The following is a 13,865-nucleotide window of genomic DNA, read 5'->3' on the forward strand; positions in this document are numbered from 1 at the left end:
GCGAGTGTTCCTTACGATCACTGTGTTTGTGAGTTGATCCGGTTTCGTTCTCCTAATTCATAATATGGAGTTTGAAAGATAGATTAATTTCAAATAGATGCAGAGAAATACTCATGCTTTATGAGAGCACACAAGAAGTTTCTTTTGAAGATTTACATATGAAGGTTTACAATGATGCATCATTCATGACTAGCTGTAATAGAAAAGGCACTCGGTCCTCTGAGCCTCCTCCCTATCCGACCATAATTCTCCCAAACGAGCACAACAGCTGAAGGTGTCATTGCTTCTTGACCATGTATGTACATGGTCCAGACAACAACCCATAGCAACGCACAGGCAGATTTACTAGTATTGTGGAACAAACTCTCCATAGTCACAACATCATCTACCCATGTAACCCTCGCACGAGGTAGTCCACCATGAATACAAACCAAAAGTAGAATGTAGGGTATCCCTCTCCCAGAGGGCCCGAACCTGGGTAAACTCCTCGTGTGATCTCCGTTCTGGTACTTCCAGCCACGTTTACCACCCTACCAAGCATACTGATAGTCCCACGCACCATCAGTTGAAGCGTCACGGAGGGACTGCTTCGGCCGGGGACCGAACCCAGATCGGATTGGTACTTGTGAGTTGTGTTAGGATTTCCTCGAAGAGGAGAGGATGGTGCAGTACAGTAGAGAAGTATTTTCCTCAGTTATGAAACCAAAGTTATCAATCAAGTAGGAGAACCAAGTAACACTATGTAAACAACACCTGCACACACACACAACAAATACTTGCAACCCAACGCGTAGAGGGGTTTTCAGTCCCTCAACGGTTATGAGCAAGATTAAACGATATAGTTTTTGGTAGATAGATCAAACAAAAATACAAAATAAAAGAAATAAAAGAAATAAAAGAAAATTGCAACGAGGTATTTTTGGTTTTGATATATGATAAGAGAATAGAGCCAGGGCATAATTTTCACTAGAGGCTTCTCTCGTAAAAATAGCATACGGTGGGTAGACAATTTACCGTTGGGCAATTGACAGAAAAGCAAATAATTATGATGATATCCAAAGCAATGATCATGTATATAGGCATCGCGTCCAAGACAAATAGACCAAAATGATTCTGCATCTACTACTATTACTCCACACATCGACCGCTATCCAGCGTGCATCTAGTGTATTAAGCTCATGACAGAACGGAGTAACGCTTTAAGCAAGATGACATGATGTAGACAAGATAAACTCACGCATGAAATAAATCCCATCTTGTTACCATTAATAGCAACGATACATGCGTGTCATGTCCCTTTCTATCACTAGGATTGAGCACTGCAAGATCGAACCCATCACAAAGCACCTCTTCCCATGGCAAGACAAATCAATCTAGTTGGCCAAACCAAACCAATAAACCGGAGAAGAAATACGAGGCTAAACAATCGTGCATAAAAGAGTCCAGAGAAAACTCAAATAATATTCATGGATAGATCTGATCATAAACTCACAATTCGTCGGATCCCAACAAACACACTGCAAAAAGTCATTACATCAAATAGATCTCCAAGAAAACTGGGGAGAACACTGTATTGAAGATAAAAAAGAGAGAAGACATCTAGCTACTAACTATGGACCCATAGGGCCGTGGTAAACTACTCACGCATCATCGGAGAGAAGCAAGGATGATGAAGAGCCCCCTCCATGATCGAATCCCCCTCCGGCAGAGTGCCGGAAAAGGCCTCCAGATGGAATCTCGTGGTTATGGAACTTGCGGCAGCGGAAAAAGCATTTCGTGGACTTCCCTGTTGGTTTCACGATAATAGAAAATTTATAGAGGCGAAGCTAGGTCAAACGGAGGCATGTGGGCCCCACTAGGTACCAGGGCGCGCCCTGGTGCCTAGTGGGCCAATCCTTCATCTTCTTGTTCCTTCCCGAAGCTTGCAGGGTCTCTTATTGCCAGAAAAAATCTCCAAAAAGTTTCGTGGAATTTGGACTTCGTTTGGTATTGATATTTTACAAAGTAAAAAACAAGCAAAAAACGGCAACTGGCATTGGGCACTAAGTTAGTAGGTCAGTCCCAAAAAATGATATAAAGTTGCTTGTAAATGTATATAAAACATTGAGATTGATACTATAATAGCATGGAACAATCAAAAATTATAGATACGTTGGAGACGTATCACGGATCTCCTCACATTTTCGGTGGTCTTCCGCCCGAAGAAAGCCTCATCACCTTCGGCATGGGCAGGGCTGGCCTGGTCGACATCAACCCACCAACCTCCCACACCCACACCATCTTCTTCGGTGCTCTGGCTTTCATCATCAACCACTACCGCGACTCCGCGTGTGCGCTCTGCCCCTCCAACAGATCACATTAGTGGTCTCACCAGGGTTCATGAAACCATTTCCATCGACCTTCGACTTAGGGGGCTACTTCGTCCATAGAACGTTGGGGCCTCGTACTAGTGTGAGATGAAGGCGCGTCTACACGACCGTACCAGCTTCAACATGGACGCCCGACCCGTCTTGTCGGGGCCTACAGTGTCCTCACTATCGACTACCGACTCGGAGGGCGCGATCCTGCACCAACACATCCCGTACTTGAGGCTCGAGCCTTGGCCTTAAGGTCAGATGGCTGCATCGACTTCACACTGACTCTTTAGCCCGCCGTGACGTCGCACCTAGTCGCCATGGTGTGCGACAATTGATTCATCAACCATATACCAGAAGACCGCATCATAGACGGGTACATCTCCAATTGCGGTATCAGCTAGGCTATCCTCTTTTCTCCCTTAGATCGGAGGACAACGAGGCCAGCGTCATCTCCATCACAAACACAAAAATTGACAAAGAGCTCCCCACCCCCACTTGAGAAGCCGGGAACAGCCAACCGGCCTTAACGTCGGATGGCGAGGAAGGTCATGATGACGGTACCTGCTGAAAGTTCTTCAGCACCAAAGGATCCAATCGAACCCAGCGCTAGCGGAGCCATGACAACATATGTGGGGCTTCCAACCTTAGACCCGGTGGCCATCGCTCCATCAGCACCTCCGGCCCCACCCCCAGCCGGTCACTTCCCAAGCAGATTTAACATCCTAGGCGCCGGTGCGGCGAGCTTCACAACCCATGGGATTAGAATTTCTAGCCTCGCTAGGACCAGATGATGCAGCCCCTCATCACTGAAGAGGCACTGCAATTGTTCAACACTCTCATACCAAGGAGCGACCCCATCACATAGATAATGGAAGCCTTCCGGCAGGCTACCCTAGTCGCCCAACTACAGTTCCAGAAAAACACGATGGCGGTTGCCCCGCAGCAGACACGGTGGCAAGAAAAGATGAACAACGAGAGGCGACGCCGAGCTCTTCGCTAGCCAAGGGCGACCACTAATGCCCTCGCAGCCCGAGGTCACGAGGTGGGCATAGGTTTCGATGAGCCCGTGGACACCACCCTACTCCAAGACCAGCCCGTAGCCTCCAAGCCACCACGGTGCTGGATGACAGGCTACACGATAAGCCAGGAGACCCGAAGATCATTGCAAGTCTTAGAAGGATACTCCGCAACACCGTCGAGCTCCAGGAGAATAGCAGTGAGTCCAGGCAACGCCCGACCAGCACTGATGGCGTCCTTTTAGTTGTAGGGCACCCACCCCAAGACAACCGCCAGGGATAAGTACCCCATCCTGTTACCCCAGCAGCGGACGAGGTCGAAAACCTACATCAAACAATCTCCACCGTTTCCAGACGGAACCTGACAACACTTCCCCGTGGCTATGTGTAAGTAGGGCATAATTTTGTAATACAAAGTTGGGTCATCTATTTTGGAACGGAGGGAGTAGGTATCACCTTATGCTACATTTTAAGTTAGTAATAAAAATTGTTGTCCTTTATTAAAAAAATGTAAAAGCATAATTAATTTTACTCAAAACTAAAGTAAAGAAAATTGTTTTCCCCAGCATGCGGCGGAGACGAGGGAGCAGTGATCTCTGGGGGCAGAACAGTCCATTCTCCGGCCCCACCCAATGCCATTTGCCACCCCCCACCGCCACTAGCTTTTAAAGCTAAACTAACTCCATTACTCCTTGCTTTGGAGTAGTCGCAAAGCGAGTCTTGTCCCGGGAACACACACAGAACCTGAATCACACAGATGTCTGCTTGATTGACTGCTCTTCCCGTTTCCGTCCGTGCGCTTGTGCGATCTTGGGCGCTTCCGCTCTGCCTCCCCTGGAGCGGTTCTTGCGGCTCTCCCCCAGGAAATTCGGCGGAGTGGTTGATATCCCTGGCCAAAGGTAATCTCCTCCATTTTGATCCCCTTCGCTCCCGTTTCTGTATGCAGTTTTCCTCTTGGAATGTGAATCTTGCATTGATGATTTTGTGCGCCTCTCTAACTTTCCCAGTGTATTCAGCCTTTGCTTCAAACAAAATCCAGCTTTATCGTGCAGTTGTTGTATATTTTCAGCTCTATATGCAGTTCATATTCTCGCCATTTTCTTGAATTTACAGTGTGTGTGTGTGTTTTCTGTTTCTCCCCATCTTATTTTTTGGTACAGCAAAAGCAACGGTTTGCACAGGACCGTTCTGCGCTTCTTTATTTATTCTCCGATTGACTGCCTTCATGTGCAAATTCCTTTAAAAAGTCCAACTTTGGTTTTATTTTTCCGGTGCCCATTCATGTGGGTTTCTCCACTGCAACCTGATAAGATTCCAGCCTCACTAGCGCTTGTTCCCATGGTCTCCCTACACCCCATCCCTCCTTGCCTCACCAATTATTCCCGCTGTCCCCTCACCCCAAGGTGCTGCCCCGTGCTGCTTTGCAGGTGCTGCTTGTGTGATCCAGCTTTGGAGGAGTTCTTGGATTCCTGGCATTGTGCTTTCTTGGACCCAGAGCTCCACAAGATTTGTTGAAATAGTTTGCCAATCTAGAGGGAGAGATATCCTACTTAATTGGTTTCTTTGGCCTTGGCAATGCCATGAGCAAGGGGAACACCAAGACCTAGATCTTTACAGCTTTATAGCTTAGGGATCTTGTCACTTGGTGCTTCTTGGTTCTGATCTGTGGTGATTGGATTGGAGACAAGGAGAAAACAGAGAGGGGATTCAGGTGACTCTCAGTTGTGTGAAGATGAAGTATATGAAGCTTGGAGCAAAGCCAGATGTCTTTCAGACAGAGGGGAATATCAGGTGAACTAATGCATATTGTTTCAGTTCTCAATCTGGTTTTTTATTTTTTCTACTGATTTGATCACTTGTGGTCTAGCTTCTATTTTCAGTCTGTAGTCCATGAGTTGTAGTTGATCCGTTTGTGTACATAAAAGTGGCTGTACGTCCATATTCCTGATTAACCTTTACTGCCATCCTTAGTTCTCTATTTGGCCAAAGGTAGCAGGGATCTACTTCTCTTCTACGTGTACATGAGTTAATTTGAGATAGCCCTGTTTTCTATTATTAATATTATTAAATACAAACATAACAGGTACATGTTCTAAAAAAGTGTATGATTCAAAACAAAAACTACAGACCTTGGGACAAAGATACCAAAAACTACTATCTAATTAAAAGTTTTAACGCGACAGAAACCAACTTAACTTCATGTTTTTTTTCTGTAATCTATGCTGAGTTGTGATTGTTACCTTGTTAGTGAACTTCAAAATCATCTACTGCAAGATAGTAACTCTTGAAGTTTCTATTATTATTTGCAGTTCAAAAAAACATTTGCAGTGAAGTGTGTACTATTATTATTGTTCATTTGACAATGATTGGACCAAAAAGTTATGTGTGAAAGGGAGTGCTGTTTGTGTTAAGCAGTGGCTTTTCATGATCGCGCTCAAAAGGCTCTCGATACAATTGATCTCCTTTACAGATACATCTTCTCTGATTCTTTGCCAATGGCATGTCTTCTTAAGTTTTCTGTATACTTCAGATTCAGAGCATGTGCCAATTTCCTCATATCTATTTCTTCTAGCATGTTCAGTGTTCATGGGTTGGTGGTGGCGTGGTCCATTTTGAAAATGAAGTTCCATTTGTTGTCAGATCATTTTCCTTGGACCACTTAGTAGTCTGATTAGTTATACCTGTCATATACACATGGCTACCTTTCATGAATTTGCTTTCTTCACTTTATATCTTTGCCCTTGGTACTTTATTTATGCTATCACTCTGTCATTCCTTTTCTTACTCTCAGCGGGTGGATGAATTTGTTATGTCATTTCATGTTATAGATCAGATTCTATGGATCTTTGCTTTATGTCTCATTCTTTTCTCCAAACACGTGTTTTTTTCCTCCGCCGTGTGTGATCATTTTTCCTCGCAATTATTGTGGTCCCAGTTCTCTGAACCAACATGGTCCTAAGACAACCTATGAATTAGTTTATCATTCATTCTCATTATTATTAACTCCATTACTATTTATGATGTAGATTTGCATGAGACTTCATCGCGCAACATATCTATTTGTCTTAAAGTTACTGGATACTCAATTTGACAAATCATTGACACACTTCAGTATCAGAAAATCTTCAAGATGCTCATGTTTTGAAAATATACGAATGATGTTTGCCTATGATGATGTCAAAGGTTTCATTACAAATATACATGCAAACACTTTAAATACTGAGCATATTTATTCTAACTTCATCAATAAATTTTTAATCTTTTTACAACATTATATGTTCGTCTTGTATGCTGTACACTTCCATGTCATGTCGTGTCTCAGTTTGCACTACATTTATATGATGGTAATGTTGGAATGTCTTTTGTAGGTTTGTGGCAACTGAACTGGCGACGGATATTGTTATCACTGTTGGAGATGTCAAGTTTTATCTTCACAAGGTACAATTTCACTTTTCTTTTTGATCAAGCGTTCAAATGTCCCGTCACACTATTTTTGCTTCAAATGTGCACTTTCAAGTCCTTTTGATTATACATTTTTATATGTCAATTAGAGGGAGATGGAGTATATGTGATATCATTTTTAGCATATACTGTTTTATGACCCCTTACATTGGTTGAAGTTAAAGCTTTTCGCATGAGTTTTTGACATATAATCCAGTAGAGTTAGTGACAGCTGATCCATATCCATTGCAATTTTGTCCTTGGTTAAATAGTACTGACATTATTGTTCAAATTGCGTGCAGTTCCCACTTTTGTCCAAGAGTTCCCGCTTGCAAACGTTGGTTGCTTCCACAGACGAGGAAGGCAATGATGAAGTAGACATTTCTGACATCCCCGGTGGACCTTCAGCATTTGAAATCTGTGCAAAGTTCTGCTATGGCATGACCGTCACGCTGAACGCGTACAACGTCCTCGCAGCCCGCTGCGCGGCCGAGTTTCTCGAAATGTTCGAGACTATCGACAAAGGGAACCTCATCTACAAGATTGATGTGTTCCTCTCCTCAAGCATATTCCGCACCTGGAAGGACTCCATCATCGTGCTGCAAACAACAAAGTCACTCCTTCCCTGGTCAGAGAACCTGAAGGTGATCAACCACTGCGTGGATTCCATTGCGGCCAAGGCTTCCATCGACCCGTCGGAGGTCAACTGGTCGTACACCTACAACCGGAAGAAGCTGCCGTCCGAGAGCGACCCCGACTCGCACTGGAACGGTGTGAGGAAGCAGCTGACGGTGCCCAGAGATTGGTGGGTGGAGGACATCTGCGACCTCGAGATGGGCTTGTACAAGAAGGTGATCCTGGCCATCAAGGCCAAGGGGAGGACCGCCGGCGAGGTGGTGGGAGAGGCGCTGCGAGCCTACGCGTACCGAAGGCTGTTCGGCACCTTGGACAGTGCTGCGAGCAACGGGCTTGACTGCACACGGCACCGTGCGGCTCTCGAGACCATCATTTCTCTGCTGCCACCTGAGAGAGCCTCGGTCTCCTGCGGCTTCCTGCTCAAGCTGGTGAGAGCGGCGTGCTTGCTGGGGTCAGACGAGGCCTTGCGCGGCGACCTGGTAAAGAGGATCGGCTCGCAGCTGGACAGAGCTTCGGTCTCTGATCTTCTGATACCGGCGAGCTCCGACGAGAACGCTCTGTACAATGTTGACCTGGTGTCGTCGATACTGGAGGAGTTCATGGTGCAGTGCAACGGCGATGAAGAAGCATTGGAGGACGGTGAGAGCTACCCGGCCTCTTCGGTCTGCGGCGGCGAGTCGGAGCTCGCTTTGGTGAGGCTGGTCGACGGGTATCTGGCCGAGATCGCCAAAGACCCCAACCTCCCTCTTCAAAAGTTCATCGCCATCACTGAAATGGCGCCCCTCGCCGCTCGGCCCACCCACGATGGGCTCTACCGCGCCATTGACATGTATCTCAAGGTACGTACCTACATACTTGCCCATTTACGGACTACTTATATGATTGGATCATGTTCATGTTCATGTGTTTGTTTGTTGGAGCTCAATCAGAACTTTGAACTGAAATAATGTGTCATGTGCAGGAGCATCCGAGCATGACCAAGAGCGAGAAGAAGAGGCTGTGCGGGCTCATGGACTGCAAGAAGCTGACCGCCGAGGCGAGCTCGCACGCCGTGCAGAACGAGCGCCTCCCCCTGCGCCTGGTCGTGCAGGTCCTCTTCTTCGAGCAGCTCCGAGCATCGGCCTCTGCCGAGGCGGCAGCGTCTGATCACCACCCGTCCCCTGCCCTGCGCTCTCTACTCCCCAGAGAGAACGGCAACTCGTATGGCAGCTCCAGGTCGGCTGCCACGACGGCGACGACGACCGAGGACGACCAGTGGGGCGGCGGGGCGCCGGCGTCCGGCGACACCAGCTCGTTCCGGTCCATGAGCGGCCTGGGCAACAACAAGAGCGGAGGGAACGGCGGCAAGGCGACTGCCAAGGGGCCGCTGCAGATGCCGAGGAAGATGCTGAGCAAGCTGTGGTCCGGCAAGGCGAGCAGCGGTGAGAACAGCGCCGGCTCCGACACGTCGGAGAGCCCCGGCTCCGTCAACCTCGAGGCTGAGACCAAGTCCACGCATTCACGGAACACCAGGCACTCGGTCTCGTAGGCCGCCTTGGCATTCTTCCCTTTTTCTTTCTTCGATCGGGGTCTCGCTGCTGCTGAATTCGTGTGGTCCACCTGACAAGGATGATGATCACCCTCAAAGTTAGTGTATTGTTTGGTTGGTTTTTGGTGTCTATATAGAAATAAAATCTGGTTTTGGGTTGCATTTGATCCAAAGTGGTACTACATGTGTGTTAGTCGTCGTCGTCGCATGGCGACTTCTCCGTCGCGGCCCTTTCCTCCGCCGCGCTAAAAGCGTGGGAGCGCCTTGCATGGCATGGCATCGTGAAGCAATGCTTGAATCTAGGGCGCACATGTGATCGCGTAGGGTGATCAGGTGAGATGTAGCAAATCTGGTTTTGGGTTTTGATAGCAGGATCAACAGTTTTACGTCGCCTGCTGATTCAGAAGGATCCAAAAGGGGGTTGGCAAAAAAGGAACCTCCCGATCCGGCCCGGATAAACCGGATCGGAGATATCTCGCCCCGCCCCCGACAAACCACCAACGAAGTCTCTCCCGGCGGCTGCTGTGAATGAAGCATCGCCTGGAGGTTACAGCTCCGCTGACTGTGATGCAGGCGGCAGTGCTAGGCGGGGCGGACAACAGGGTCTCGGCTACGGCGACCATGGTGCCAGGCCCGAGTGGATCTATAGCCTAACGATCGGATGAATTGAGAGATCAAACGGGAAATTAAGGCTTGGATCCGGATTTATAGGGAACTATGGTGTACAGTATATGTTTGTAGCCTCTTGGCAAACTTGGAGAATAATAAGATACTACTCCCTCCGTTCCAAAATAGATGACCCAACTTTATACTCTCTCCGTTTCTTTTTAGTCCGCATATAAGATTTGGTCAAAGTCAAACTTTGTAAAGTTTGACTAACATTATAGAAAAAATATTAACATCTACAATACTAAAGTTATATGTTATGAAAATTAATTTCATCATGCATCATTATTGATTTCATAGTGTGGATGTTGATATCTTTTCCTACAAAGCTAGTCAAATTTTATAAGATTTGACTTTGACCAAATCTTATATGCAAACTAAAAAAACAGAGGGAGTACTAACTTTGAGAGTAGGCGGTTGGTTTTACCGGCAAGCGAGTGAAATGGAACAGTAATCGTTACAATAACAAATGGACAAAGCGATCTGGAACGTCCATCTCCTGTGAAGCGAAGCAGTATGACTGAACTTGAGCTTCTTGTCTCACTTCCAGAACACATTCAGGATCAGGACCCGTTTTGATGGAGCCTATGGAAATTATAGGATGGCTGAATATTTTTGTTGTAGTATATTGTATTGATCTGATACTTGTAGAGGTATATATAGGAGTACATGTGAGGGAGGGAGACGTGGAGTAGAGGGCAAGTTGTACATGATTTAAACATATTCTATCTCTATCTTAAACACACTATACTTCTAACATTCCCCCTCAGTCGTAGCGGGAGTGAAGCGGACGATTGTGACTGAATTTGAAGTCTTGTGCTTCTATCGTCTTCTCCGCTGCGCCATCATCAATTGTGTCTCTGATGGGTCAACACTTAGTGCGGTGACTGTGTCCCCTTCTGGTGCTTTCCCTGTCTCTCCTCTATTCCCTACCGCATTCATAACGGGAGTGGCGTGGACGCTAGTGATGACGCGGACGCTGTTGACTGGAGTTGTTACCGATGAGTCGCTGTAGACCAAGCCATTAATGTCGATGTCGAGGTAGTCGATCATGGTGATGTAGCCGTGGTCGATGGTGCGTCGTCGTGGATGATGAGGCCACACAAAGCCAGAGGAGCAAAAAAAATGCATTATGTACAGATGATGGAGCTGCAGTCGTGGATGATGCTCCTTGTGGATGTCAGAGGGTGCCGTCAGCGACGAGTCCGCCGGTTTTGCCAGGACCGGAGGAAACCCATCGAGCACACATCGGTTTTGCCAGAACCGTGTGGCCGTGCAGGGTCGTCACTGTGGTGACGATGTGCCGGTGCAGTTGTGTCGTCGTGGATGACGCGGTCGATGTCGCCGTCGTGACGCGGTCATTAGCGTCGTCAAGGTCGCATCTTACAGAAAATTCGGTTAGAGAACGCTAGGTGTCCATTTTATGAGCGAGGTGGCAGTGATGTGTTGACAAGGTTGGTGATGAAGACCACGCTGATGAAGTCCTTGATGAAATGTCGGCCTTGGCATTGTAACGCCGTGTCGACGATGATGCGTCGCTTGAACATGTCCCTCGCGGCGAAGAAGTGTCGATGCCGTATCTTGCCCAAGAAGTCGATGTTGATGCGATGGGCCGATGTCGATGTCCGCTTGGTGAAGTAGTGGGTCGCGGAATCGGTACGGGTCGGTGCAGATCGCTCGTTGCAGTGTAGACGTAATGTTCGCTGTAGCGGCTCGTGGACATGGCTCGAATATTGCGTGGGAGACGGTGTAGTCGGTGCGCCGGTGGCTGATGATGCCGGTGAAGTACCCTCCCGTAATCCGAGAACGACGCGTCGTGCAACGTAGCCTCTCACTGCAGTCCGGTGCTGACGTGTGCTCGGAGTTGCTTGCGGCTGGCTCGTCGACGGTTCGATCGGATCGTGGCTGGCTGTGGCACAGACGCGCTCACGCAGGTCGATGAAGGCCGGACGGGCTTGATTTAGATCAGCTGGTGTTGATGCATGCGCATCCGCTCGTGCATGTGGTGATGGGCTGCTGGTCATACGTTGTACTGCTCCATGGGTGCCATGGCGCCCCTGAAGTCGTGATGGTGATCGTCGTACTGCTCCATGGCGGGGCCAGCGGCCAGCGCGTGGATCGGTGATGCTTGCATATGCAGATCTGATCTTCCTCGCCCGTCCATGCGCGCTTCCGACGGGATCATCGCTGCACCCGGCAGCCGACGGATGTTGATGTCGAGTAGCTCGGTGATGCGCCCGGACCTAGAATCGTAGGTTGATGCCGGTGTCACCCGCGTGCTGCAGAGGAAGGAGCTAGCGCCCATGGCGCCATTCCATCGCCCTCCGGCTGCCGGGTTGGAGATCGCCGGATTTTATTTGGCTAAAGAAGAAATTTCGGGGAAAAAAAATCAAGATATTGATCTAAACTAATCTAAATGAACCGATCTCATCTTTGATGATCGGGTGCCGCACCCCTGGAAGAGGAGATTAATTTCCTTAGAGGCGGCGCGCTGCACAAGTGGTGAAAGGTCCTAGGATCGACGTCGTTGGACAAACCGCTCTAATACCATGTGAAATTATAGAATGGCTGAATATTTCTGTTGTGAAAAATCATGTAGAAATTATAGGATCAGCGTCGTTGGATCAACGTCGTTACCAGGATAGGAAAAGAAGAAGTTCCAGTCACCATAAATTTCCGAGCGACATGAACAGTCCCAATGTCCTCGCCCTTTGCCATTTTCTGGCCGGGTATGTATTCATGTTGATTGTATCGCTACGTCACTACTACACCAAGTCATTAAAATACACCGTTTATCGAAAAAGATTAAGTAAATGCATGATGAATGTTGCGCCACACATTTTGTTTGGGAAGAGTTAAATGTTGTGTCATGTATTCTTATTTTGTGTTTTGTTGTGCCCTGGATTTTTTCTGACTATTTTGTAAGAATGGTATCTTTTTTGTCTGGAATATGCATAGCATGCGTATCATCTATATAAAAGCAGGAGAAAGGGCATAAAGAACCCTCCACGGGTGTTACAATTACAAATTGCATGCAAACGCAACACCTCCACAACTAATGACCCTTCTCGGTCACTCACACTCCTACAGGAGACTACTCACGACTGCTCCACGTACTCAACCTACGGAAGAAATCCTCGACACTACCTTTGATAAGCCCTGCGCTCCACCAGGCCTGCCCTTCGCACACCACACGACAGATAAACCGCAATCTCCGGAGTTACACCATCAAAAACCACCGCGTTTCTATGCTTCCAGAGCTCCCAGAGGCCAAGTAGGATAATTGCCCTGGTGGTTCTCATACTTAGGCCCTGCTTCTCTCTACTTTGGCACCAAATTGGTAGCGTGTCAGTCAGGCACGGCGCCCATGCCGGGAAGTCCAGGGCAATGCAAATATGTAGCCACACCTCTCTAGAGAACACGCAGGTGAGCAAAAGGTGGTTTATAGTCTCCTCCTCCTGGTTGCAAAAAGGACATGAGTCATGATGCGGGAGTCCTCGTCGAGCAAGCCTATCTGACGTCCGGCACCTATTGCAGAGAGCAAGCCACGAGAAAAAACGGCACTGCAACGGAGCCCTTGATTTCCACGAGAAGTCCGCCGTGGGCACGATCGTCCAGCCCGCAAATTTCGGTGCATATGCCGATCGGACTGAGAACTCACCGCCTCGCTCCCAGGACCATCTGAACACATCCGGCATGTCCTCCTGTAACGTGATCTCACTGATTCTCGTCCAGAGGCTGAGGTACTCCCTTATGGTGTCAATTTGTAGATCAGGTCCTAGATCTCTTGCCCATGCATTCCCCTCGAGAGCCGAGGCCACCGTCCGCGTCCGTCGCAGCCTAGGCGGGACTCCAGCATGCACTGTAAGAATGGTATCAAACTTCAAAATAAAGATGATTGTGTGCATCAGCCGACACAGAAGCCCGATTCTTCACCTTTTCACAAAGAAAAACTTATGTTCGAAAACAGTTAAATGAATACTGTCATATACCGGCTCGATATAGCTATCATTACACTACCAATTCAGAAGAAGAAAATGTAGCTAAAAGGACAAAGTATAGACTTCGCTAATGAAAATATGATGGAATGGAATATACCTTCTGGATGAATGTGTAATGTAGCGTGTATAATTACTCTATGGAGAACGTGGAAGGAGCAACACTACCAGATTATGCTAGTCAATCGTGTGCACCAATCCCTTGTATCTGACATTTCTCACA

General features: G+C 47.7%; 1 protein-coding gene across 1 annotated transcript; it reads left to right on the top strand.

The window, feature by feature from the left end:
- The first annotated feature begins 4,039 nt into the window (after positions 1 to 4,039).
- Positions 4,040 to 9,140, top strand: LOC123119602 (BTB/POZ domain-containing protein NPY4). Its single transcript, XM_044539467.1, has 5 exons — positions 4,040 to 4,272; positions 4,801 to 5,164; positions 6,742 to 6,811; positions 7,117 to 8,289; positions 8,412 to 9,140. Exons 2-5 carry the CDS (start codon positions 5,106 to 5,108, stop codon positions 8,976 to 8,978), a joined length of 1,869 nt encoding a protein of 622 aa, XP_044395402.1. The 5' UTR covers positions 4,040 to 4,272; positions 4,801 to 5,105; the 3' UTR covers positions 8,979 to 9,140.
- The last annotated feature ends 4,725 nt before the right edge of the window (positions 9,141 to 13,865 follow it).

The sequence above is a fragment of the Triticum aestivum genome, chromosome 5D (genome assembly GCF_018294505.1).
Source record: "Triticum aestivum cultivar Chinese Spring chromosome 5D, IWGSC CS RefSeq v2.1, whole genome shotgun sequence".
Classification (NCBI taxonomy): domain Eukaryota; kingdom Viridiplantae; phylum Streptophyta; class Magnoliopsida; order Poales; family Poaceae; genus Triticum; species Triticum aestivum.